The sequence below is a fragment of the Mus caroli genome, unplaced genomic scaffold, assembly GCF_978045245.1.
Source record: "Mus caroli unplaced genomic scaffold, Mus_caroli_1 scaffold_18, whole genome shotgun sequence".
NCBI classification, from domain to species: domain Eukaryota; kingdom Metazoa; phylum Chordata; class Mammalia; order Rodentia; family Muridae; genus Mus; species Mus caroli.
In genome coordinates this window covers 57,465,449-57,488,167 of record NW_028227273.1, presented here as the reverse complement: position 1 = coordinate 57,488,167, position 22,719 = coordinate 57,465,449, and the positions used below count along the sequence as shown (strand labels likewise).

The 22,719-nt window shown below is 44.1% G+C and overlaps 2 protein-coding genes and 2 long non-coding RNA genes across 11 annotated transcripts in view; 1 reads left to right on the top strand and 3 right to left on the bottom strand.

The window, feature by feature from the left end:
• LOC147000424 (uncharacterized) overlaps nucleotides 1–22,719 on the top strand; it is a 43,138-nt gene that overhangs the window by 1,136 nt on the left and 19,283 nt on the right. For 2 of the 7 annotated variants that reach the window (XR_015045956.1, XR_015045957.1), the window contains exon 1: nucleotides 11,864–12,056. The exons of 3 other annotated variants lie outside the window; for them this stretch is intronic. This is a non-coding gene — a long non-coding RNA (uncharacterized LOC147000424). Of the gene's footprint in view, nucleotides 1–11,863; nucleotides 12,057–12,591; nucleotides 12,815–22,719 lie in introns of those variants that run through there. 2 more of the 7 variants (XR_015045962.1, XR_015045961.1) reach the window with 1 other exon arrangement.
• LOC147000425 (uncharacterized) lies at nucleotides 7,608–9,417 on the bottom strand. The gene is made up of 2 exons (XR_015045968.1): nucleotides 8,670–9,417; nucleotides 7,608–7,829 (listed from the first exon to the last, which is right to left on the bottom strand). It is a non-coding gene; the product is annotated as an uncharacterized LOC147000425 (long non-coding RNA).
• Nucleotides 9,724–13,132, bottom strand: LOC110283729 (class I histocompatibility antigen, Gogo-A*0201 alpha chain-like). 2 transcript variants are annotated; one of them, XR_015045954.1, is made up of 7 exons: nucleotides 13,004–13,132; nucleotides 12,493–12,762; nucleotides 11,987–12,262; nucleotides 11,152–11,427; nucleotides 10,927–11,029; nucleotides 10,663–10,715; nucleotides 9,724–10,012 (listed from the first exon to the last, which is right to left on the bottom strand). XR_015045954.1 is itself a non-coding variant. In XM_021149184.3 (6 exons), exons 1-5 carry the CDS (start codon nucleotides 13,071–13,073, stop codon nucleotides 10,929–10,931), a joined length of 993 nt encoding a protein of 330 aa, XP_021004843.1. In that variant the 5' UTR covers nucleotides 13,074–13,132; the 3' UTR covers nucleotides 9,728–10,012; nucleotides 10,927–10,928. The 2 variants fall into 2 exon arrangements, 1 of the variants encoding a protein (XP_021004843.1); XM_021149184.3 differs by lacking the exon at nucleotides 10,663–10,715 and having other exon boundaries at nucleotides 9,728–10,012.
• The window catches only part of LOC110283727 (patr class I histocompatibility antigen, A-2 alpha chain-like), a 39,582-nt gene continuing 26,829 nt past the window's right edge, over nucleotides 9,967–22,719 (bottom strand). Inside the window, exon 6 of the mRNA XM_085833177.1 lies at nucleotides 9,967–10,012. The gene's annotated coding sequence lies outside the window, so the exon portion shown is untranslated. The remainder of the gene's footprint in view (nucleotides 10,013–22,719) is intronic.

Below are 22,719 nucleotides of genomic sequence, written 5' to 3'. Positions count from 1 at the left end.
TTTTAAAAAAAGATAAGGAGAGAAGGAGTATGTTTGGTGGAGGTGTAGTCAGGTGTGGGAGGAGGGGTACCTCTGCAGGCCCATGCTGAGGCATCCCTTCCCCCTAAGGGACCAGCCACGATGACAGTATAGAATAGAGTTTTTTCAGGGAATGGGGAGGGGAGTTGAGAGGGTAGTAGAGACAGAGAAAGGTGTGTGGGAGGGAGGGGAGAAGAGAGGAGAGAAGAGAAGAAAGAGAAGTAGAGGCCAGCCGTGAGTGCCAAGAGCACATGGTGAGAGAGGGGGAGGCCAGTGGGGAGAGAGGGGGAAGAGGCTGGATAGGACAGAGTAAGAGCAAGAGAGGTAACTGGGGCAGAGCCTAGACAAAATGCTAACACTTGTTGTTTTTGGAAGTGCCATAAATCTGTGATGGTGAAGATTTTTGTGGAGGGAATGAGTTGATGTGGAGGGATCGTCTGCTGGTACAGATGTAATGGACTCAGGAGGAGTTAATGCTAGGATGCACATTCATACTACTGGATGCATAGGTAGCTTGTCCCTCTGTTGTGAGACAGACCTTTTCTGGGGAGATAAACACATGTCTGCTCATCTCAACGAACTGACACGGACCAAAGTATGAGTACCACTGAAGACTGATGTGGGGAAGCATGAGTTTTACTGGGGTTATTTAGAGGAATATGGGTGAGGAGTTACTTACAGGAGCAGAAATAACTCAAAGACAACACGATGTCACCGAAGTCCGCCCCCATGCAGTTGACAGCTCACATAGCTGGAAACCTGGAGCACACTGCACAGATAAACAGGCTGAGGGTGTCTTTCCAGTTAGTGTGCGCATCTTCCAGGCAGCTTGTTCTTATTTCTTCCAGTCGTCACCTGCTTCTGCTGGTCTGGTCTGAGAGTGGCTCTCAGCAGTGTCTACTGTTAATGTACTCGTAATATACTCGGGAGGAAGGGATTTTGGACTTCTGAAGCTGCCATGAGTTGTTTCTTAAGGTGCTTCCCTGTAGCACTTCACTTCTCTTTAGAATGTCTTGTTGCTTTACATCTCTGTAAACCTCTTGTTTTAGGAAGTTTCCCTCCATGGTGCAAGGTTTTAATCTCAGAGGAAGCCACTACAAAACACTCTCTCTCCTTCCTGCAACAGTTGGCATTCATCATATTTGCGTGTATTTGAATGTGTGCCCTCCTTTCAGAGGAAGTGGTTCTTCTGTTTTAGTTCTTCACAAACCCGGTGCAGTTTTGGCTCCTTTGAGGTAGCATTGTATGGAGTCAAGGCTGAACTTGAGCTCAGTAGGAAGTTCGATCCTCCTGCTTCACCTCAGTACTAGAGAACACAGGGGTTGGCTACTACACCTGAGATGCATATTTAACCCCTCATACTTAAAGACTTCAAAACTGTTTTAATGTCAGAAAACAGGCAGTGTCTGAGGTCAAAGATTTAGGACCACAAATGTCAAATACAACAAATTGACTTTAAAAAAATTGTCTTTACTGTTGTTTTTTGTTCTGTTGTTTTGTTGTTTTTGCTCTGCTTTCATTGTAGCCAGTGATTGTAAGAGTAAATTTGATAATTATTAATTTTTCCTCCACTTCATTTTGTCATATTTGTCCATTAGGGATTATAAACTGCAGCAGTTGCTACAGTTAATAAACACCTTATTTCTAACAGAGTAGCTTGAAACTAGTCTTTTATCACGGTCCCTTAAAATATCCCAGTGTGGCCTTTCCCATTGTATACCTTTCTGTTAGGAGGACTTGTCCCCTCCCCTTTTAGTCCTGTATCTTTGAGAATTTTCTATCATCTGCCCCTGTCCCTATCTTTCTTTTGAGTGTCCTTTGAAATGTATGGAGGAAAAGGCAAATAGGTTTGAATTACCATTGTGTCTGGGGTTCCCAGAAGTTCTTGCTGTACTTAATGTAGCAGTTCATAAATAAACAATAACTAACACTCCAGTCAGCATGTTCCCTGTTGCACTTTGGGCGCTTCCATGAGTGATGCTCACACCTGGTCTCTAGGAGCTCTTTTTCTGTCGTGGGAAGTTGAGTGGTGGGGATTTCAGTCTACTTGGATAGCTCTCTAAAAGGTTAAAGAGTTAGGGTTGTCTTGGTTATTCGGTTTTTCTTGTCTTCAGGATAGCAACAGTGTTTTGTCAAGCTTTGTGCATTGCCAGGGAAACTCCAAAATAAAAAAACAAAACGACAGTGTGTCGTACCATATGGAGCTGTTACATTTTTCAGTGAAGGGCTTCATTTCATAGAAATGTTTTTCCCTTGAGTTTGAATGTGTATCTTTACATCTGAAACTTGGTGGCAATGTGGATATCTTAAAGTGCTGCCAGCCTTGGCTGATTCAGTGTCTTCAGGTTTCACTTTCATGAGCTGGATATTTCTTGTCTTTCTTTCAAGATTTCCTGCAAGATTTATGCCTTTTAAAATTGCTCTGCTCCTTGGTCTTTGGCTAAACAGACTTTTACTTCTGAGCTAGTTCCATGTTGGAGTTTGAGACATCCTCCCAAGTGAGGGATTTCTGATGCACTTTTTCAGCTTTCCCTAAACTTTGGGCAGGGGTGTGCCTAACGGTAATGTAAACCATTGTAATGATATCCTCATATTTAATGTTGCTTTCAAGCCCTCAAATTGGTGAACCAGGTCACATTTCCATGCTGGTCTCTTCTCCATTCACAGCAGCTTCTCATGGTTGAATCCCTAATTGCTGAGAAGTTGTAAGGTTTAGTTTCTGGTATATCATGTGCAAAAAGCTCTTAGATTTCAGTAAGTATATGGTAGGGTGTGTTTCAGCTCTTCTGGAAAGAAGAGGCAAAGCCAGGTGAGATCGGTGGCAGGGACAGTGAAATGGTGGTGTGGGGGAAGCAGAGATGGGATGTATTTGGTTAGTGTCCAAACATATATCAGGTCCTGGGATCTCAGCTTTGGTCCCTTGATGTTCCTTTCCCTCTAGTTAAATAAGGGCCTCTTGGTAATTTCAGTGGTCTTTGGGCAACACATGTTAATTTATCCTAGACAACTTCCTCTGTTTTGGCCAAGAAAGTACTTCAGGATGTGTGTGCATTTTATAGGGTGCTACTCTGTCCTGTTTAACAGTAGCTTGCTTCTCCATCCTAACCGACCACTTAGCTGTCAGTTTTCCTAGCACTTAGTCCATCTGAAAGAAATACATCTAATGTAAAAACGTGACCATGTAAATTGCTGTTTAGCAGCCTTTAGTGACTGCTTTATCCAAATATGTCCAAATACAGGCTCGTTGTCATTCAGTTAATGAGCTGCCACACTTGCTGCCATGGTGAGGAGTCCAGGGGCAGCTTTAGATTTTTCTCGTTACACTTGATTGTTGATCTCACTGGCTACCCCATGTGTCCGAGTACTAGGATGCTTGTGAGTTGTTAAAAGGACCCAGGTCTCTCCCCAAGTCCAGTCCCAACTGTTAGGCATTTGAATTCCAGAATGCCTGTTGAGCAGTCTTTAGAGGAGACACTTCAGGGCCTGGGAATCCTGTTCTATGTCCTTGTTACTGTAGGAATCATCAGGAGACCAGCAGGATCTAGACCAACCTTGTCACAAACATGGGCTCTCTCACTTGACAGCTGACTTTCAGCAGGTTGTAGTGACATCCTGGTGATTGCTGTGCACAGGAAAGCTGTGACTCCTGCTCTCGGTGCCTTCTGGATGTGGCACTGGAATGAGGCAGTCTGCTTTGGTGTGGGTTCTAATCCCACTGCTGACACCGGAGCATAGGGCTCTGTCCTTGTTCTTTGTATCTCTGTGGCCATCACTCCCTTATCACTTCCTTAGGTCTAATACCTTTCATATGTGTCCCATCCAGATCCATTTCTCCAGCCCAGACATTGTTCCTAAGTGTCCCTCTGCCAACTTCCCACCTAAGCAAAGTATTAGTGGACATTTCAGCTCAGTATCTCCTACACTGTCTGCCACATCCCTTCCTCACATATGCCATTGGCAGTCTTTCCTTTTTTCCTGGTGGCATCTCTATCATTTTTCTGGCATAGTCTGCATCCCTGTATAATTCCTTCCTCATGCTTTGATAGAGCTCATTAGGAAGAGCTCTAGGTCCATCTACAGACCAGATCCACATTATTTCCTGCATCTCCACTGCTCTTGCTGGGAGGAGGGACTGACATTTCTATCCTTGTGGAATTTACTGCAGTGTCACAGTTCTCTTCTTAGGATATAACCAGGATAATCCTTTACACAGTAAAGTTGTTCGGGCTGGAGAGATGGCTCAGAGGTTGAACATACTGACTGTGCTTCCAGAGGTCCTGAGTTCAATTCCCAGCAACCACATGGTGGCCCACAGCCATCTGTAATATGATCTTGGTGCCCCCTCTTCTGGTGTGCAGGCAGAACACTGCACATGATAAATAAATAAATACATCTTTTTTTTTTTTTTTTTTTAAAGAGCTAATAGAATTTATTGCTTGGGGAAAAAAGTTGTTCTATGTTTTGCTCAACATTCACTCCCTCAAAGGGTTTAATCCCCCCCCTCCCCCCATCAGGGTTTCTCTGTGTAGCCCTGGCTGTCCTGGAACTCACTCTGTAGACCAGGCTGGCCTCAAACTCAGAAATCCGCCTGCCTCTGCCTCCCAAGTGCTGGGATTAAAGGTGTGCTCCTTCCCTCAAAGAAAGAAAGCTAGTAACCCCTGTCTGCCCTCTGATGTCAATAACTACCTCCTGAGCATAATTTATAATCAAATGAATTACACAACTTATCTTTTTCTTCCTGTTATACAGGTTGAATATGTTGTTGCTAAAATTTCTAATCACCAGAGGCTTTAGTGAGTTGTAATCTTTCTGGTAGGAGTTCTTGCTTTGGTGTTGATAGTTGCTGATCAAAGTGTGTCTGCTTAAAGTTGGGGTAGCTGTGACCTTTGATTGAAACTGGGTCTCATTTTGTAGCCCAGGCTATCCTCAAGCTCAGGATTCTCCTCTTAGACTTTCTAAGGTCTGGGGCTGTACTACTGTGACAAGCTAGGTGATAGAAGTAGACAAGACAGAATAATGTTGCTACATTAACTAAGTCTTCATTTCACAAAAGATTTCTCCTTAGCAGAGCTAGGTATGGTGATGCATATCTATAATCCCAGCAATCAAGATGCTGAGGCTGGAGGGTTGCTGTGAGGTCAGCTTGGGCTACATAACAAGGCTTTTCTTTTATCCCCATCACACCCCTCACCTCCATGGTGTGTAATGGTGTTTAGTGTCCTTTTACCCACAGCCTTACTCATTCTAGAGGCAGTGATGGAGTTCTTCAGAGATTCATAATTGGTTAGGTCCCTGAGAACAATTTTTTTTGGTTTTGTTTTTGTTTTTTGAAACAGGGTTTCTCTGTGTAGCCCTGGCTGTCCTGGAACTCACTCTGTAGACCAGGCTGGCCTTGAACTCAGAAATCCGCCTGTCTCTGCCTCCCAAATGCTGGGATTAAAGGTGTGGGCCACCACACCTGGCTCTGAGAACAGTTTTATTATGGCATCACAATGCTTAGCCATAGAGCATTGAAGTTGCATATCTCCCACACCCAAGGCTTAGAGACATCACCCACCATGCACAAAGAGAAGGAAAGAGCCAGATGGAGTAGGGTTTTGTATAGGTGTGGAACATTCTCTTCTGGAGAGAGGCCTCTGGGAGCTCTTGAAACTGTCAAGATTTACAAGACTTCCCCACAGATTACATAAGCAGTCAGGCTTGCTGGGGAGAAGAGAATCTCCAGCCAGCCACATTGCCTGTTGTTTGGGTGGGAATGATAAGGATTCGGCTTGTGCTGGGGTGGAGTTTTCAGGGATGCTTTTGCCTTTGAGCCATCCTTGGTCCCGTAAGTAACCCTCAACAATACTGTGAACACCCCAGCAAACTCACTGGTTCAGTGTGCTGCATTTCTAATCAGAAAGCGCTTGGTTGCACTGTAACACTGAGCTGATATTGCACCAACGGGATCATCTCTTGTCTTTCTTGAACGAATAGATGCCCAATCTAGAATGAATAGATGTCTGTTCCTCTTTTCTCAAGACACACAACAGTTCGATTTCTTTCTCCTCTTATTCACTTCTAGTCTTTTTGTTTTTGTTTTTGTTTGTTTGTTTGTTTTTTAGACAGGATTTCTCTGTGTAGCCCTGCCTGTCCTGGATCTCACTCTGTAGATCAGGCTGGCCTCGAACTCAGAAATCTGCCTGCCTTTGCCTCTCAAGCGCTAGGATTACCAAACTTTTCTTTTTTACTCTTTCTTATTTTTCTTTGTTTTCCTTTCCCTTTCTCATTTTTTTTTTCCATTCTGTTATTTCCCTTTGATTTCCCTCCTCTAACCTATACCTTCTCCTCACCGGAAGATGGCTTTCATGTTTCTTGTGCGACTCCTGTTGTTTCTGCTATCGTTGGCATGACACCAGAATGGTGCAGCCACCTCTGATCTAATCAGACCACTTGTTTTGGAGCACAGAGCTCAGTCAGCACTGTTTTTCTCTCCTGTAACCAACATTTTCTTTAGCTCTCATGAATTGAAATGGCTTTAAGTGTCATTAATTTGATGCCACTCCTCGCAGCTCTCTAGTTTCATCTTCAGTATTTTATTTATTTGTACAGCAAGCGCCTGCCATTTCCTCTGTGCACCAGGCCCTTCAGACTCTGGAAGGGAGATGCCTAGGGAGACGGTGTCTCTCAATTACACCATGACATCAGCGTCTTCTGTTCCTCTCTGTTTGTACCATAGAACCAATGCATTGAAAAATACTGTAAGGCCTGTCTTCAAACTGTGTGGAGAATTCAGTCCCTTCTGCTGTTTCACTTGCTCACTTGCCAGTTGAAGTGGCTGTCATGTCCAGCCTGGAAGGCCAGACTGTGCCCTACACTTTTCCCTTCCACCTCACTCAAATGCCCTCGCTTTAAGCAAGGCTGCTTCTATTATCCTCCAGACCTGTAAGACCTGGCTATACCTCACATCTCTCCATAAGACTACCCAACACATGCCTGGAGCCACTTTCTCCCTAGAACATAGGCTGGTGTCCTGTGGTGTAAGCACTGAAAGATCCTCTTGCTTATTAACAACATATCAATAGCCACAAATAACAAACACAGAAACAACTTCCTGAAGACACCTGACAGATTCCTCCACGTCCTTCAGGTCTTTACAGTCCACCTTCCCAGTGGGGCCTATGCTGAGCACCCCAGTAAAATAACATTCCTTGTTCCACATCCACATTTTGTAGTACCCATCACCTAGCACTTCACATGTCCTGTAGGAACACTTTCTGTGCTTGAGTGTCTTCTCCTCCACTAGAACATTGCTAGCCATACTGGCCTTTTAGACCTTTGGTGTATCCTGCTATAAAAGTTGTTTGCCATGTAGACGATGGGCAGCTGTGGCACAGAGTTCTCATAGACTGGGCACTCATCTTGGGCTTAATAAGTGCTGTATACCAGCACCTGCATGGAGGTCTGAGGACAACTTGGGGAACTGTTTCTCCGTCCACCATCAGATGATTGAATGCAGCAGACCCTTAGGCTTGGCAACAAGCACCTTTACCCACCGAATCATCAGCCCAGGGACTACTTTTAGTTTCCTTAGAAGAGATGATCCTTGATTTTTTTTTTTTTTTGATTTATTTATTTATTTATTATATGTAAGTACACTGTAGCTGTCTTCAGACACTCCAGAAGAGGGCGCCAGATCTCGTTACAGATGGTTGTGAGCCACCACGTGGTTGCTGGGATTTGAACTCCTGACCTTCGGAAGAGCAGTCGGGTGCTCTTACCCACTGAGCCATCTCACCAGCCCGAGATGATCCTTGATTAATGGACTGTACCTTCCAATCAAATAAAACCTAAGTCACATTATCGTTTTTGGTTTCATTTTTTTTTCTGCATGAATATGTGTGTACTATGTGCATGGGTATGTGTGTTCAAATGTGTGTGTGAGTAATGTGCACGTGGGGACCAGAGTTGACACTGAGTGTCTTCCTCAATCAGAATTCCCATTATTTGCTGAGGCATGGCCTCTCATTTTATCCAGAGCTCACTGACTATCCAGTCTATCCAGCCAGTTTGCCCTTGGATTTCCTCAACCTCCAATCCCAGAGGACCGTGATTGCTGTTGGTGATCCAGCTGTGCCCACTGGCTTTTATATGGGTTCTGGAGATCTAAACTACCATCCTCATGCTTGCTCAGTGAATGTTTTATCTGCTGAACCATCTTCCTAGGCCTTTGTTTTGACTTTTTGAGACAGAGCCTTATTTGACTCAGTGTTGTGCAGTCATATCCTCTAAGGAAGTGCTCCCTCTGAGTGGAGGAGGGAGACTCATAGGACTCAGGAAGCTAATGGAGTTTACAAGCTCAGGAGGCTCCTAAAGCACGTAGGGTTCCGTAGCCTTTTTCCCTGTTCATAAAAACAGTAAGCAATTGCTGGGAGAGGAGACTTTCTGGCTGGCTAAGCTGCCTATAAGTTGGGCTTTTGGTGCTGAAGCTGCCTTGGAATCATCATTCACGTTTTTGTATTGAACCTTCACCCAGGCCTCTGTAAGTGACCTTGTTGTACAGGACTATTTTCCCAGCCAAACTGTCTTCATGAGTTAATGAATACCCAGGAGCATAGTTGCATGTGAGGACAAACGAGCACGCAGCTGGGTTTGTTGACTGTTGACATTACCTCATAGATGGAGGTGGCCATTGGTTCCTCAGCTGAGTATCCAGCCACTTCTCTCAGCCAGTAGTATGCAATTCTGAAGTCTTAGTCATTGTCCTGTTACTGTGAAGAGACACCATGACCACAGCAACGTTTAAACAAGAAATCATTTAACTGGGGGCTTGCTTACAGTTTCAGAGGCTTGGTCTATTATTATGGTTCAGAGTACACTGGCACACATGGTGCTGAAGAAGTAGCTGAGAGCTACATGCTGACCTGCAGGCAACAGGCAGAAAGAGACCGGGCCTGGCATGGTCTTTTGAAACCTCAACAGTCCCCCCAACCCCCCAATAACACTTCCTCCAGCAAGACCATGCCTTTTAATCCTCCTAATTCTTTCAAAGAGTCCCACTGCCTGGTGACTAAGCATTCAAATATATGAAACTATGGGGGCCATTTTGATTCAGAGCTCCACATCTGCTTTTTATTACACATAGCCTTGGGGTCTCAGGAGGGATACAGTATATAGGCTGGGGAATATAGAGGATGGGGAAAGGAATCCATCTCTGGAAGGTAGAGACCATCCGGTCTATACATTAGATTTACTTACACTTCTGTCAGCAACCTCTCATACAAGCTCTCTAAATAAGCTCAAGAAAATTATTAATTCCTCACAGAGATTCAATCTTTTGATTTGTCATTGACACTCTATGAGAACAGGGGTAGACATTGCTTAGTCCCCCACCAGGAGAAAGTTTTCCCAACAGATGCCCAGTTTACAGGAGTAAATAAAACTGTGTTCACAAGAGACTTAAGATATCTCTCAACAGAGGAATGGATACAGAAAATGTACATCTATGCAATGGAATACTACTCAGCTATTAAAAACAATGACTTCATGAAATTCATAGGCAAATGGATGGAAATAGAAAATATCATCTTGAGTGAGGTAACCCAATCACAAAAGAATACACATGGTATGCACTCTGATAAGTGGATAGTAGCCCAGAAGCTCAGAATACCCAAGATACAATTCACAGATCACATGAAGCGCAAGAAGAAGGAAGATCAAAGTATGGATACTTCTGTCCTCCTTAGAAGCAGGGACAAAATACACATGTTCAACAAGGAAGAACAAATTTACAGCACATTGGAGCCCAAAGGTGAGTCTCTGATGGAGGTCAGCCAGACCTGCATCTCTTGGATCAGGAGAGATGACTGGGGAAGACATACAGGTCAGCGTGGAGAGTCTGGGCTGAACTCACTTCCTTAGTCATACTGACAGGAAACAGAGACCTGGACATAGATGCCAGCCATTGAAAGAAAAGTCAGGACCCTTTGAAGTCACAGAAGGCAGGTATCTCACACTATAGAAGGAAATAATGAAGAACAAATTCTGATTGGTGATTGTTAAACCATGATACCAAACAAGCATCTATACTAATAACAATTCCAGTCTAGCAAGTGACCCCAGCTCAGGAATATGTTATCTGAGTACTTCCTATCCCACTGGGAGAGATGCATCAGGTCTCTGGACACTGTCCATACCTATGGCAGTACAGCATCAGACCTGTTAAGGGCCCACAGCAATAGGACCCAGAGGGAAAATTTGTGAGCACACACAATGGGTACTTGTCTTCCCTAATTGCAAGGGGCTCAGTAACCAACTTCCATTTAATTACTGGCAGCTGAAATCTAGGAGGTGCCTCTTTCCCACCTGTAGGAAGAACACAGCCAGTGAGAGACTGTGGAAGCAGTCATATTGTGGGAGTGGAAAAATCCCTTGGTCAAACCCCAGGGAAGTTTCTTTCTTTTTTTTTTTTTTTTTCTCAAGCACAAAAGAGATTTATTTATCCCAGAGGGATAAAGAGCAGGGAATGAGAGATAAAGGCAGGAGAGGGGATGAGGGAGAGGGGAAGGGAACAAGAGGGGGTGCTAGGGAAGTTTCTTGAACTGTTACTGCAGCTCAGGGAACAGAAGAAAACACAATGGAAGATTGTATGTAAAGAGGACTAACTGGCGTTTGTAGGTCTGTTCTCAGCAGGGACCTTCTGTGTGACATCTCTCTCTCTGTGGGGAATCAGAATCAGGTTTCCATCACCTCCATCAAGAGGGCAATAAATCTTTCTATTATTTCCTTTATGCTTTATGATAGAGTTAATGTCAGCACATACGCCCCAGTGCCTTTGGATACATCTTTTCTCTAATGAGGCAGGGTACTTTTATATTTTGGCCTTGAGATCACTAGGGAGACAAGAAATTAGACCCTGCCCTTTCTTACCTTTATTTCTTCCACACCAGAAAAATCACCACAGTTCCTACCACCAAGGTTCCAAGAACCAGGCCGATGAGAATTGCTATGATGGGGATGGTTTGTGGAGGCTCTGAGGAGAGAAAGGAAGAGTGAGGAGTCTGACCCTAGCTATCAACCCTGATCCTGCTGTAGTTCATCAAAAAGCTCATGCAATTCCTGACAGCAGTATATGTGCTCACACCCACTCCTTACCCCATTTTAGAGTGAGAGGCTCAGGTAACCCTTCATGGTGCACATGACATGTGTATCTCAGCTCTTCTCCAGGGGGAACCACCACAGCTGCCCACTTCTGGAAGGTTCCATCCCCTGCAGGCCTGGTGTCTGGCAGCTCCATGTCCTGAGTGTGGTTGTTCCCATCTCTCTTCCAGGTCAGGGTGATGTCAGCTGGGTAGAATCTCAGGGCCCAGCACCTCAGGGTGACATTCCCTTCAGGTGTTACTTGGTGGGTCACATGTGTTTGGGGGGCATCTGATGGGAACAATTGGAAAATTCATGTATTTTGCACTCCTCCAGGGGCCTGAGCAGTGCTCATGGGATCATTCCTGGAAAGGATGGGAGACTTGGATGAGGGAGGGAGCAGAGTCCACACAGAAGCGTAAACTCAGGTTCTGGATGATCTATTCCTTGGATTATTTTACAATAACCATGAGCCAACACAGAACAGGAAATACTAGACAAATAGACTTCTCTCTGTGACTGGGGAGGGGGTCTAGGGACTCAGCAACCCTGGAGTCAGCCATTCAATGCCATCGTGCATGGACAGTGATCAGGCCTGAGAGAGGCCATGATGCACTATGCAGATGGAAGGGAACTGCTGCTTAATGGACACACTGAACTGTCATGGGAGAAGGCTGAATCCTCTGGAGAGTCCCTCTCTCATGTTGAGTCAGGACACCGAGGAGCTCTCTTTCCCCTTTGATGCAAGACAGTGTAAGCATTCCAGCTGCTCCCTGCTGAGGAGGAGGCCTCAGGGAGGCAGGAGCTACAATGTCAGAAAGCAGAAGGGGTTGTCAAAGGCCTCTCTTACCAGAACGCAGCAAGGTCTCCTTTCCAAGCTCCAGGCATCTAAGAAGCCTTTCTGTGCACTCCCCTAGCAGGTAAGTCCTCCAGCCTTCTGCTGAGCCTGCATTCACCAAGTCTGTCTTCATGCTTTCAGCTGCCTCTCCCTGTGTTGTCCAGGAGTTCAGGTCCTCATTCAGGATGATGTAATCAAAGCCATAGTAGGTGAACCGGTAGTGACCACCGAGGAAGCTCCCATCATTAGCCACATTGCAGCCAAACACTTCCTGCAGGAAGTGATAATCTGCCCCACCCCCATTAAGTCTGGTCACTGTGAGGCTTCTCTTCCATCCCGGGATTTGTCCCCAACTAAACCCCTAACCAGATCACAGTCTGTGGTTCTCTCAGGTCAAAGGTCTCCAGGGGTCCCTTCGACTATGGCTGAATCTATGATTTGGGGACCTAGAGTGGAGCTTATTGGGCCAGACCAGGGGGACATTGAGGGCTTATGACCTCAGCCCTGAGATGACTCACCCTTTTTGCTCTGTTCATTGAACATCACCATGTACCTAAGAAGTCTTTGGTTTGTCAGTGACAAGCGCAGGACTTGTGCTGTCTCCTTCTCCCAATATTCAGGTGGTTCCTGCTCCATCCATGCAGCCCGAGGTTGCATCCTTGCAGTCGGTTCTTTGCTGTCAAATCCCTGATACTGTATGGAGTCTATGTAGCCGACCTGGATGGACCGGGACTCCAACATGCCAGGCTTCAAAATCACAATATTGAAAGTCTGCAGCCAGTGTGAGCCTGTGGGTGGGGCACATCGAGACCCTGGCTCTTCAGCCTAGTCCCAGAGCAGGTTGGTAGGGAGCAGAGCAGGGGTGGTGGTGTGTGTCTGTGGACCTGACAAGCAGGAGAGGGTCAGGGGTGATCCAGCTCGGGGATCAGGAAGGGTCTGGTTATGCAAGGGAGAAGATGCAGAGATGAGAATTCCAGGTGCTGTGTTCTGCTCGCCCAAAATCCAATTCCCTCCAGTCCCCGCACCCACCTGCACAATACTGGGTCAGGTCCAAGGCCACCAAGAGGAGGAGGAAGTTGCAGGGTCCAGGGTTCATCATCTTTCAAGATGAGTGGAGTCTCAATGGGGACTGGTATCTCTTTATAACCCGGATGTGGCTGATGCTGATTGGCTTCTCTTAGATTTCCCAAGGGTAGTGATGTAGACCTGATGGAGTGGGCCTTCAAGAGATTAATTCCTGGGGGTCAGTGATTTCTAGAGTCCTGCTTCCCCATCTTGCACCCACTTCTGCAGCCTGGTACTCTGGCATCTGTGTCTAAGCACAAGTCTATCTTTCTGGTTCAGGTCACAATATCCTTGAGTCCTTGACTAGAGGCCAGTAAGTCAGCGGTTGTCAAATGTTTCAATGTCAGAATCTTAATACATGCTTAGACTTTGTTTATCCTTCTGTGGTGACTGTGCTTGTGTGGATTATATTAATCCATGTCTATCATGGTAGGAACTGGAGGTTTTGAGAGTTTTCATTCAATGCAGATATTGATAACTAATTGCATGTAAGCTGAATGAAAAGAGAAAGAACAATTTCCCGAAACGAAATGATGCTGCCAGAAGAACCTTTTGGATATTTAATATTTTTTTGGAGTCCTTATTTTCAGCTTCCCCACTGTAGATCATAGGATTTTGTGTCTTCCTTCTAGAATTTTTTTTTTTTTTTATATTTGAAACAGAGAAAAATGCAGGTTCACAGGTATATTTTAGGAGAAACAATCTTAAGGCTCCGTTTTATTTGTATGTATTTTGGTGAGTCTCTTTGTGTGTGCAAAGAACTCATAGGCTCCAGAAGAGATAGTTGGAAACCCTGGATCTGGCATTAAGGAGCATGTGACCTGCCTGACGCAAGGGCTGGGAAATCAGCTGTGGTCGTCTGCAAGAGCAGCAAGGGCCTTTCATGTTAGTTTTCTTTTGAAACATCATCTCAGTATGCAGCCTGGCTGGCCTGGAAGTGGCTATGTAGACCAGGCTGGCCTAGCACTCAGACATCCATGCTACTGGCTCCAAAATGCTTGTAATAAAAGGAATTTGCCCACCAAGTGGGTAATTGTTAATTTTTCACATTGATAAGTCACTAAATGGGCACAGGTGGTACTTCCTCAAGGTTGTTCTCACTGAGGACAGCAAACATCATTGAATCCTTCATTATTGGCTGCATTCACATCTGTAGGAGAATCTTGGACACTGAATGGATGCCAAGTTAATGAATGTTATTTTGAAGTAGAACATTCTTTGACAAAGTCCTTTCAGTAAAAATTTCAAAACCTCAGGCATCGGCCGGGTGTGGTGGCGCAGGCCTTTAATCCCAGCACTCAGGAGGCAGAGGCAGGCGGATTTCTGCGTTCGAGGCCAGCCTGGTCTACAAAGTGAGTTCCAGGACAGCCAGAGCTATACAGAGAAACCCTGTCCTGAAAAACCAAGAACCAAAAAACCAAAACCAAAACCAAAACCAAAAAACAACAACAAAAGACAAACCACCCTTAAGTTGTCAGTGAAGAAGTCAGAAGTCAAGTGTCCAAAATCACTAATGTTATCTGGGGAGCTTAGATATTATCTTTGTTGTAGTCAACTAGGTAAGGGATCAGTTGCTGATGAATGGAATTTTTTTGTTTGTTTTTATGCTGTGGGAGGAACAATACATTTCTAACTATATTGCAAAGGAGTTCAGGCTGGGCAGGACCAGCCCTGTGTGGCAGCAGATGCAGGTTCAACATTTTGGAGAAATAGTTGTTCCTTAGGCAGGTCCTTTATTCAGCTATCTGGAATGAGATCCACTACCTGTAAATGAAGAGAGTCTAGACTGGCTGCTGTACAGTTCTGTGCAGTTTGCAAAACCTCTGTTCATGCCACTTCCAGTGATGTGACTCTGAGTTCAGTCCTGGCTGGTCACAATTCAGTCCTGGTTGGAGGCTCTGGGCTCAGGGCAGGAAATGCTGCTTTGAGATGTCAGCTTCCAGCACTCTGCAGCCTATGATTTGCCTGGAGGGGAGGATTTCCTTTTGGGAGTCTTGGAACAGCTTGAGTGATTCCCTGGTGATCACCTGTTTTGTTTTCTGATCTCTTATTAACAGCCTTCCCAGTGCTGCTGGCATATGTGACTCAGTGGATTATCCAAAGCAGTGCTTCTCAACCTTCCTCATGCTGGAACACTTTAATACAGTTCCTCATGTTGTGGTGACCCCAACTGTCAAATTACCTTTTTTGCTACTTCATAATTGTCATTTGTATTTTAATCTCAATGTAAGTATTTTTGGATACACAGGTTTGCCAATGAGGTAGCAACCCACATGTTTAGGACCACTGATTTAAAGTGCTATGGTTAGGTCATTGTTGAGAACTAGGTCTTAATTAAGTGTGTAAGTCTATGGAATCCTTATTTCTCTGATTCTGTTAAATGACATGGATTTCATGAACATGAGACTGTTACAGTGACTCTTTATAGCAATACAAATCCTAAGACAGTGTAAAATACTATTTAATACTAAAAATATTCTCTAACAGAATTCTTCTAATGTAGCAGGGAATGGTGGTGCAGGCCTGTAACACCTGTCATTGGGAAGCAGAGGAGTTCAAACCTTCCTGAACTAGAGGGGATTCATTTCTTTTTTTTTTTTTTTTCCCTTGGTTTTTTGAGACAGGGTTTCTCTGTGTATCCCTGGCTGTCCTGGAACTCACTTTGTAGACCAGGCTGGCCTTGAACTCAGAGATCTGCCTGCCTCTGCCTCCCAAGTGCTGGGATTAAAGGCGGGTGCCACCACGCCTGGCAGGATTTCTTTCTTTTTTTTTTTTTGTTTTTTGTTTTTTGTTTTTGTTTGTTTTTTGAGACAGGGTTTCTCTGTATAGCCCTGGCTGTCCTGGAACTCACTTTGTAGACCAGGCTGGCCTCGAACTCAGAAATCCGCCTGCCTCTGCCTCCCGAGTGAGGATCTATTTCTTAAAGAGCAAAAGCATTGACAAAAATTCACATAGCAATTAAATACTTCCTGTCTACAAATCTCATCTGAAACATTACTGCATTTTTTTCCCCACACACATAAGTGGGCATGAAAGACTCTGAGAGGAGCCCCTCGCTCAGGCCTCAGGACAATAGCGGACACCCAAGAACTCACGATAGACCGACCTTGTTGCAGACCACATGAGGCTTTATTTGGGGAAAGCCAGAGCTCTGGGGAGGACTCATATCCCACGCAGGGGTAGAGGAGTCGATCCCGAGAGGAAAGAGGTCCCAGTTTTTATAGGCCCTCAGGGGAGAAAGGAGAAGGGAGGGGCAGTAGGGGATTTCCAGATCTAAACAATATCTATTCTCAAGAAATGGGTATGGGAGGGGTACAAGGAAGGAGTCTGGTGCAGGTGTAGCAACTCAGGATTGGCCGGGCTGTGGTTACTGGGGAGATTTTCTGACTCTTTCTCAGCAACCAATATCACAAACACCTGGCAATGGGCTTCATCAGTGGGCACACACATGGGTCAAGGAACGGTCAAAACATTGGCAGACACACAGGTTCAAGGAGTGGCCAGAGCATTGTGCACCTCTATTTTTCTAAATCAGTGAAGCTAGTTCTGCTAACACTGACATCTATCTTGCCAATTTCAGGGCTTCTGTGTCCTTTTACATTCTGTCAGGATGTTTTAGACACAGTTCAGATTGTTTCCCGAGAGCTAGGTGCCAAGGCACACCCAAGCAAACCCGGCATTTGGAAGGTTCAGGCAGGAGGATCAGGAGTTCAAGACCATGGTGGAGGGGAAGAGAGAGTCTCTTTCTGATGGAATCTCCAGAGAATGAACTGGGGAAAGTTAGTCAACAGCTGTCAGAGGAGGTGAGCAATGACCGGAAATCTCTAACTTATTTACAAAGAAATACAGGAAATAATACAGAGCAGACCAGGGAAGAGTCCTGTCCTGTACTTAAGTCTAACCCTCATGGTAGGATCCTGCAGATGAACTTGGTGGGTAGGCAGCAGTCACTGACCTCCATTTTTCTCCCCTGTTCTGAGAACAGGAGAGTGACACCTCCCTTCTCTGCAGCACTGAGTACACGTCTAATACTCTGTAGAAACATTAAACAAAACCGGATGGGGCCGGGACACTCGGGAACACACGGAAACATCTGCCAGGAATAAGTGAGGGTGGCTTGGATAAAAACTATCAGAAGCAGTATGTGATGGCAAGAATCATGCACCTTATTAGCAAAGTAGAAAAGGAAACATTAGAAAGCAGAAGGGAAAAGTCCAGAATTCATAAAGGGGGAACTGTGGGCCTAGCGAGCACCCACACTGAATAGAAGTGGCCAGAGCTATGGTAAAGACAGAAGGCTCCTAAAAAATCCATTGTGCTCCCAGTAACAAATTTTTTTTATAAATATTTTTTATTACGTATTTTCCTCAATTACATTTCTAATGCTATCCCAAAAGACCCTCCATACCCCCCCACTCCCCTACCCACCCATTCCCACTTTAATTCTGGAGAGAGGGAGCAAGATAGACAAGAATGTTACAAGCAGACTTAGCAGGAGAGATAGTGGAAAACACTCTCCAATCAGTACCCAACCAGAGCAGTTTTTTTTTTTTTTCCCAAAGACCTCTACTGAGCTGGTGGTTTGTTAGCCCCAGCTCCTCCAGTAACCACACTCTCAGGACAGTCAGAGCATTGGAATATATGCTGAAACCTGGCCAGATGGAAAACACAGGAAGGAAGAGGCTTTAAATCAGACAGTGCAGATTTCAGTGTGGTAGAAATCTTGTCAGACCCAGAGTCTGCACAGACCATTGACACAGGTTCCATCCAGTTTAAGTGTGTGCTCACAAGATGACAGGAAGATCCTTATAGAGGTCAGGCCATGGTTCAAAATGAGACTGTGGAAGACATGTCTAGAGTGTCAGCAGCATCGGAGAACTGACTCATGGGGTGTGCCTAGTGGTGGAATCTCTACCCTCTGTGGTGTGAAAACTGTGAATGATTGCCCAGGGGCACAGTAGACATCTGGGAATCCAGGGAGGACTCCCATGGGAGTCAAGGCTGTTCCATATCATTGGTCGCAGATTCTTGAACTTCTGACTTTCCTACTCCTACCTTTCATGTGCTGGCATTACAAGTGTATGCAGTGATACAAAAGCCTTCTTTGAAGTTCTATAGTATTTCCACTTATCCATGTCTATAAGGAATGGCAGGAATTTAGCAAGTAATGTAGTCTGGTAGTAAGTGTACACTTCCAGTGTGCAATTTTGCTTTGTTTATTGTTGTGTTGTGGTTATTGTTGTATTGGTTTAGGATCTAGTGTAGCTTGTCATGGTCTTCATCTCCTGGTATTTATGCCTCTTCTTTCAAAGTGCTGGTTTAGAGGCATGAAATGACCATGTGAGGTTCCAAAATAAGACGTTTGTAAATACAATGTTAAAGCATTTTTCATAAAAAGAAAAGATATTGAAGAATTTTTTTGAGCAGCACTAGCCTCCATTTTATAGAAGCCATGTAAAAGAATCAATGGCAAAACATTAGATTTGTTTACACTGAGAATGACAGGAATGGAGCATCCTACTAATTTTCCAACATTCGGGTATGTCACCAGCTCTGGACTCCTGTCCACCAGGTCTGAATAACGTGGCAGGAAACTACACACAAGAAATTTATTAAAATGGGGACTTTAGAGAACCCTACTGCCAGTGCTACTCAAAGCTTCTGGTTGTCCTCCTCCTACCCACCCTGCACTCCTTTGGAATATAATTATTGAATATATTTTCTGGTCTCTCTAATATACAATGTAAATCAATCAATAGCCCACCAATCCCTCTCTATTCAGCTAAAACAGGGATAAATTTTTAGCCCTCAAAGGGATACTTGTAATTCTGGACACTTGAATTCTTCACCATAAACTTAACAACTTAAAACTTAAAAAATTTATGGGAAATTTGTGGTGATATGGAAATTTAGGTGTTGGAGGATGATTTTGTGCACTGTGTTTTCAAATTCTGTTTTCTGTACCCAGATATCTGGTTTTAGCTCAGACATTGGTATTGTCACTATTATGAAGTTTCACCTGACTCAGTATTTTATAAAATGTTTTCCATAATGTTCTTCATGGGCAATTATCTTAGAACTAACACCCAAAGTTGTGCAGGAAAGGCAAAGGCTGCAATTTCTGGCACAAAGTGAGTGTGTAGGGTGTGTGCATGTGTGTGAAATGGGGATATAGATAAAGAAGCAGGGAAGAGCTTGGCTAAGATGGCAGGTAACAGGCCACATGGCTGAGAAGGGGTCTAGTCCAGCGTTCCAGGATTAGAATAGCTCAGAATGTGCCCAGCTACTGAAAGACTCTAAGACTCCCAAAGGGAGACACCCACTCAAGCCTCGGGACAGCCGCGCACCCAAGAAGACACTGAGACCGAACTTAAGATGTATAGAGAGTAAGATTTAATACAGCAACGACAAGAAAGCACATAAAAAAGCACATATACCAGATATCTGGGGTCGAAACTCATGCAGCCAGCAAGGTGCAGAGGAGATTCGGCACCCAGCCCAAATTTTCACAGGCTTTTATAAGAAAAGGGCAAGGGGGGAACAGGGTGGAGAAAGTACAAATTTACGTCACTAAGGGGTTCTGCCAAGGGGCTTTCCAAAGGGGCTTTACGTAACCAAGGGGTCGTGTCCTATATTTTGGCAATGTACTCGATCTATTGGAACATTCTGGGGTAGTACCAGGAGGCCCCTATCTCAAAAATGTTCTTGGAACAGTCTTCAGTTAGGAGGGGTAGGACTAGGTTTTTTTCCAGGAGACCCTTATCTAAAAAATGTTCCCGGAGCAGTTTCCAATTGGGAGGGGGTACCTTGGGGTAAAAAGTTCAGGTGTGTTCCGGGAACAATCTCCAGATGGGAGGGGTAAGAGGACCCTGAGCTGAAGAGTTCATGGAGAGTTCAGCTTTTCTTCTTTCACTACTGTACCTAAAGTTATTAATAAATATAAAGGTTTTTATGCAGGTTTATAATACTGATTTTTTTTTTACAATTTACAACTGACTTTCTTGATCATTTTTAAATGTGTGAATACTAAAACCTTTAAGGTCTTGGTCATACCTTGACCTTTAAAAATTACATTTATGGACACAGTACATATGCCATGTGCAATGCTCTCCTATGGATGTAGATGCAGCAGACATCAAATGATCCAATGATGTTGCCAGTCCACAGGGAAAACAACCTTGATGAAGTGCCATATGTGCCAATTTAGTAATGGATCAAAGGCAAACTCTACAATGGGTCCCGTGGAGTGGATCCTGCCATTTATCACTAAGTTTTAATGACTTTGCGTGCATGGGTATTTTGTCATTATGCATGTCTCTGTACCCCAAACTCTGTAGAAAGGAGGTTGGGGTCCCAGTAGACTGGAGTCATAGAGAGTTGTGAGCAGCCGTGTGGATACTAGGAATCCAACACAGTTTCCCTGGAAGACCAGCCAGTCCTCTCACCTGCTGATCTATCTCTCTAGCCCATATCTATTAAGCTCAGCATAGGAAGGCAGATGCAAAGGGATCTTGGTGTTCCAGACCAGCTTGAACTTCATAGCAAGTCCCATGCCAGGGCAGTTTATATAACTATACCCCATCTCCAAAAAGCATCCTGCTGGTAGTAACAAAAACCATTTAATTAGTTTATAAAATTATTTAAATTTCTTAAAATAATTTTTATTCCAATTATTTAATACTTGTAAAAATATTCTGTGTCTGCTGAGATGGCTCAGCAATTAAAAACACTTGCTGTTCTTGCAAAAAACTAGAACTGAATTTCTTGCATATACATGCCAGTCACAACCTTCTCTAACTACACTTTCAGTATTTGTGGTGACTCTTTTTCTTTCTTTTTTTATTGGTCTTTCTTTCTTTCTTTCTTTCTTTTTCTTTTTTTTTAAAGATTTATTTATTTATTTATTACATGTAAGTACACTGTAGCTGTCTTCAGACACACCAGAAGAGGGTGCCAGATCTCATTACGGATGGTTGTGAGCCACCATGTGGTTGCTGTGATTTGAACTCAGGACCTTTGGGAAGAGCAGTCAGTGTTCTTAACAGCTGAGCCATCTCTCCAACCCCTTTTTTTGTCTTTTGAGACAGGGTTTCTCTGTATAGTCCTGGCTGTCCTGGAACTCACTTTGTAGACCAGGCTGGCCTTGAACTCAGAAACCCGCCTGCCTCTGCCTCCCGAGTGCTGGGATTAAAGGCGTGTGCCACCATGCCCGGCGACTCTTTTTCCTATTACACACTCATAAACTTACACAGAGACAGGGACAATGAAATAGGCAGAGACAGAGACAGTGGCAAACATACTCACATACACATAGATATAGCTACAGATACAGAGACACACACACACATAAAAATATATATATATCTTACATGTTTCTGTTAAGCATGGTTCTGTTAATTTTCTAAAATTAAGTAAAAAGCTGTTTTAAATGAATAAACACCCTATTATTGATGGAAAAGGTAAAGTTCCTTGCCAGAATGTAAATTTCAAAAATAATATCTATTCTATCCACCATAATTATGCCTTGAAAATGTGTATTTTTCCTTTAAAATATCATTCTTACAAGCAAGTAGTTATGATATCTTCAATAAGCCTAATGTCTCAAACTCTCAGTTCATGGCATGGTCAGTGTGGTTTAGTAAAATCCACATAAGCAGAATTACCTTGAGGCTCATTCACTTTGTAAGTGAGTAGAGATCCTGTCATGAAAATGATTGGGAGTTGCTGACTTACTCTCCCCCAAGCTGGACTCAGAAGGATGTTGTCAACAGGACTAGCACAAGCTTTGGGGTAAGCATCAGGTCCCCAGACACGGCTTCCAGGATAATAGTCCACAGAGGTGGGTCTGAGCTGGGAAACAGGACTCTAGAGATGCAAAACCCAGGAGTTCATCTTTCCATTACCCACCTGCCTGTCCCTGTCACTTCCACAGACAAGTCTAGGAAGGACAAGCAGCCTCCCTGATGTCAGGTGTATGAAATGAAATGGGAAATGTTCACAGTCAGCCTCTACTCATCATTCAAGTTGAGTCTCAGCCAAAGATTCTCTGTATTGGATTGGAGTGGTGGGTGGTGCATCCTTGACTGTATCAGAGTGGAGAAGGTGAGCTGAGGACAAGCATGGAAACATGCAGTCATCTCTCTGTTTTTTCCTTTTATTGAAAATAGATTTTTTTCTCACATAGTATATTCTGATAAGGGTGTCCCCTCTCTCTACTCCTCCCAGTTTCTTCCCATCTCTCCAACCATCTGGATCTGCCCACCTTTTGTACCTTTTTAGAAAACAAACAGGCTTCTTAGGAATAATGATGAAATATTAGGGTAAATAAAATATTATTGTTGTGGTCTCAGAGACCACCACGGGCAGTGGAGTGATGATCTGTGGGAGGCAAGCAGGTAGTTTGGTTTAACAAGTCTAAGAACATAAAGTATTGGTTGAAACTTAGAGTCTGACCCCAATAGTTTATTTCAGGCATATTTAAACAAAACACAATTTGGTGAAAAATTTTCCTGGTGACAGTTGACCCAATCATATCTGCACAATAAGCTTAAGATGTGACTGTTGGGTTTGTGGGTTCAGGAGTTGCCCACAAACCACATGGAAACCAATCTCAGTAAGACAGGGATGATTTATGGAATATGCACCCTAATGCTGATCCATCAGAGCCACAGCTCAGTATC

Coding starts and splice junctions, on each gene's coding strand:
- LOC110283729 (XM_021149184.3), bottom strand. CDS start 13,073: ATGATGAACCCTGGACCCTGCAACTTCCTCCTCCTCTTGGTGGCCTTG. Junction 11,428..11,986: donor GGAGACCTTGCTGCGTTCTG/GTAAGAGAGGCC, acceptor TGTTCCCATCAG/ATGCCCCCCAAACACATGTG. Junction 11,030..11,151: donor GCCTCTCACTCTAAAATGGG/GTAAGGAGTGGG, acceptor TTCTCTCCTCAG/AGCCTCCACAAACCATCCCC.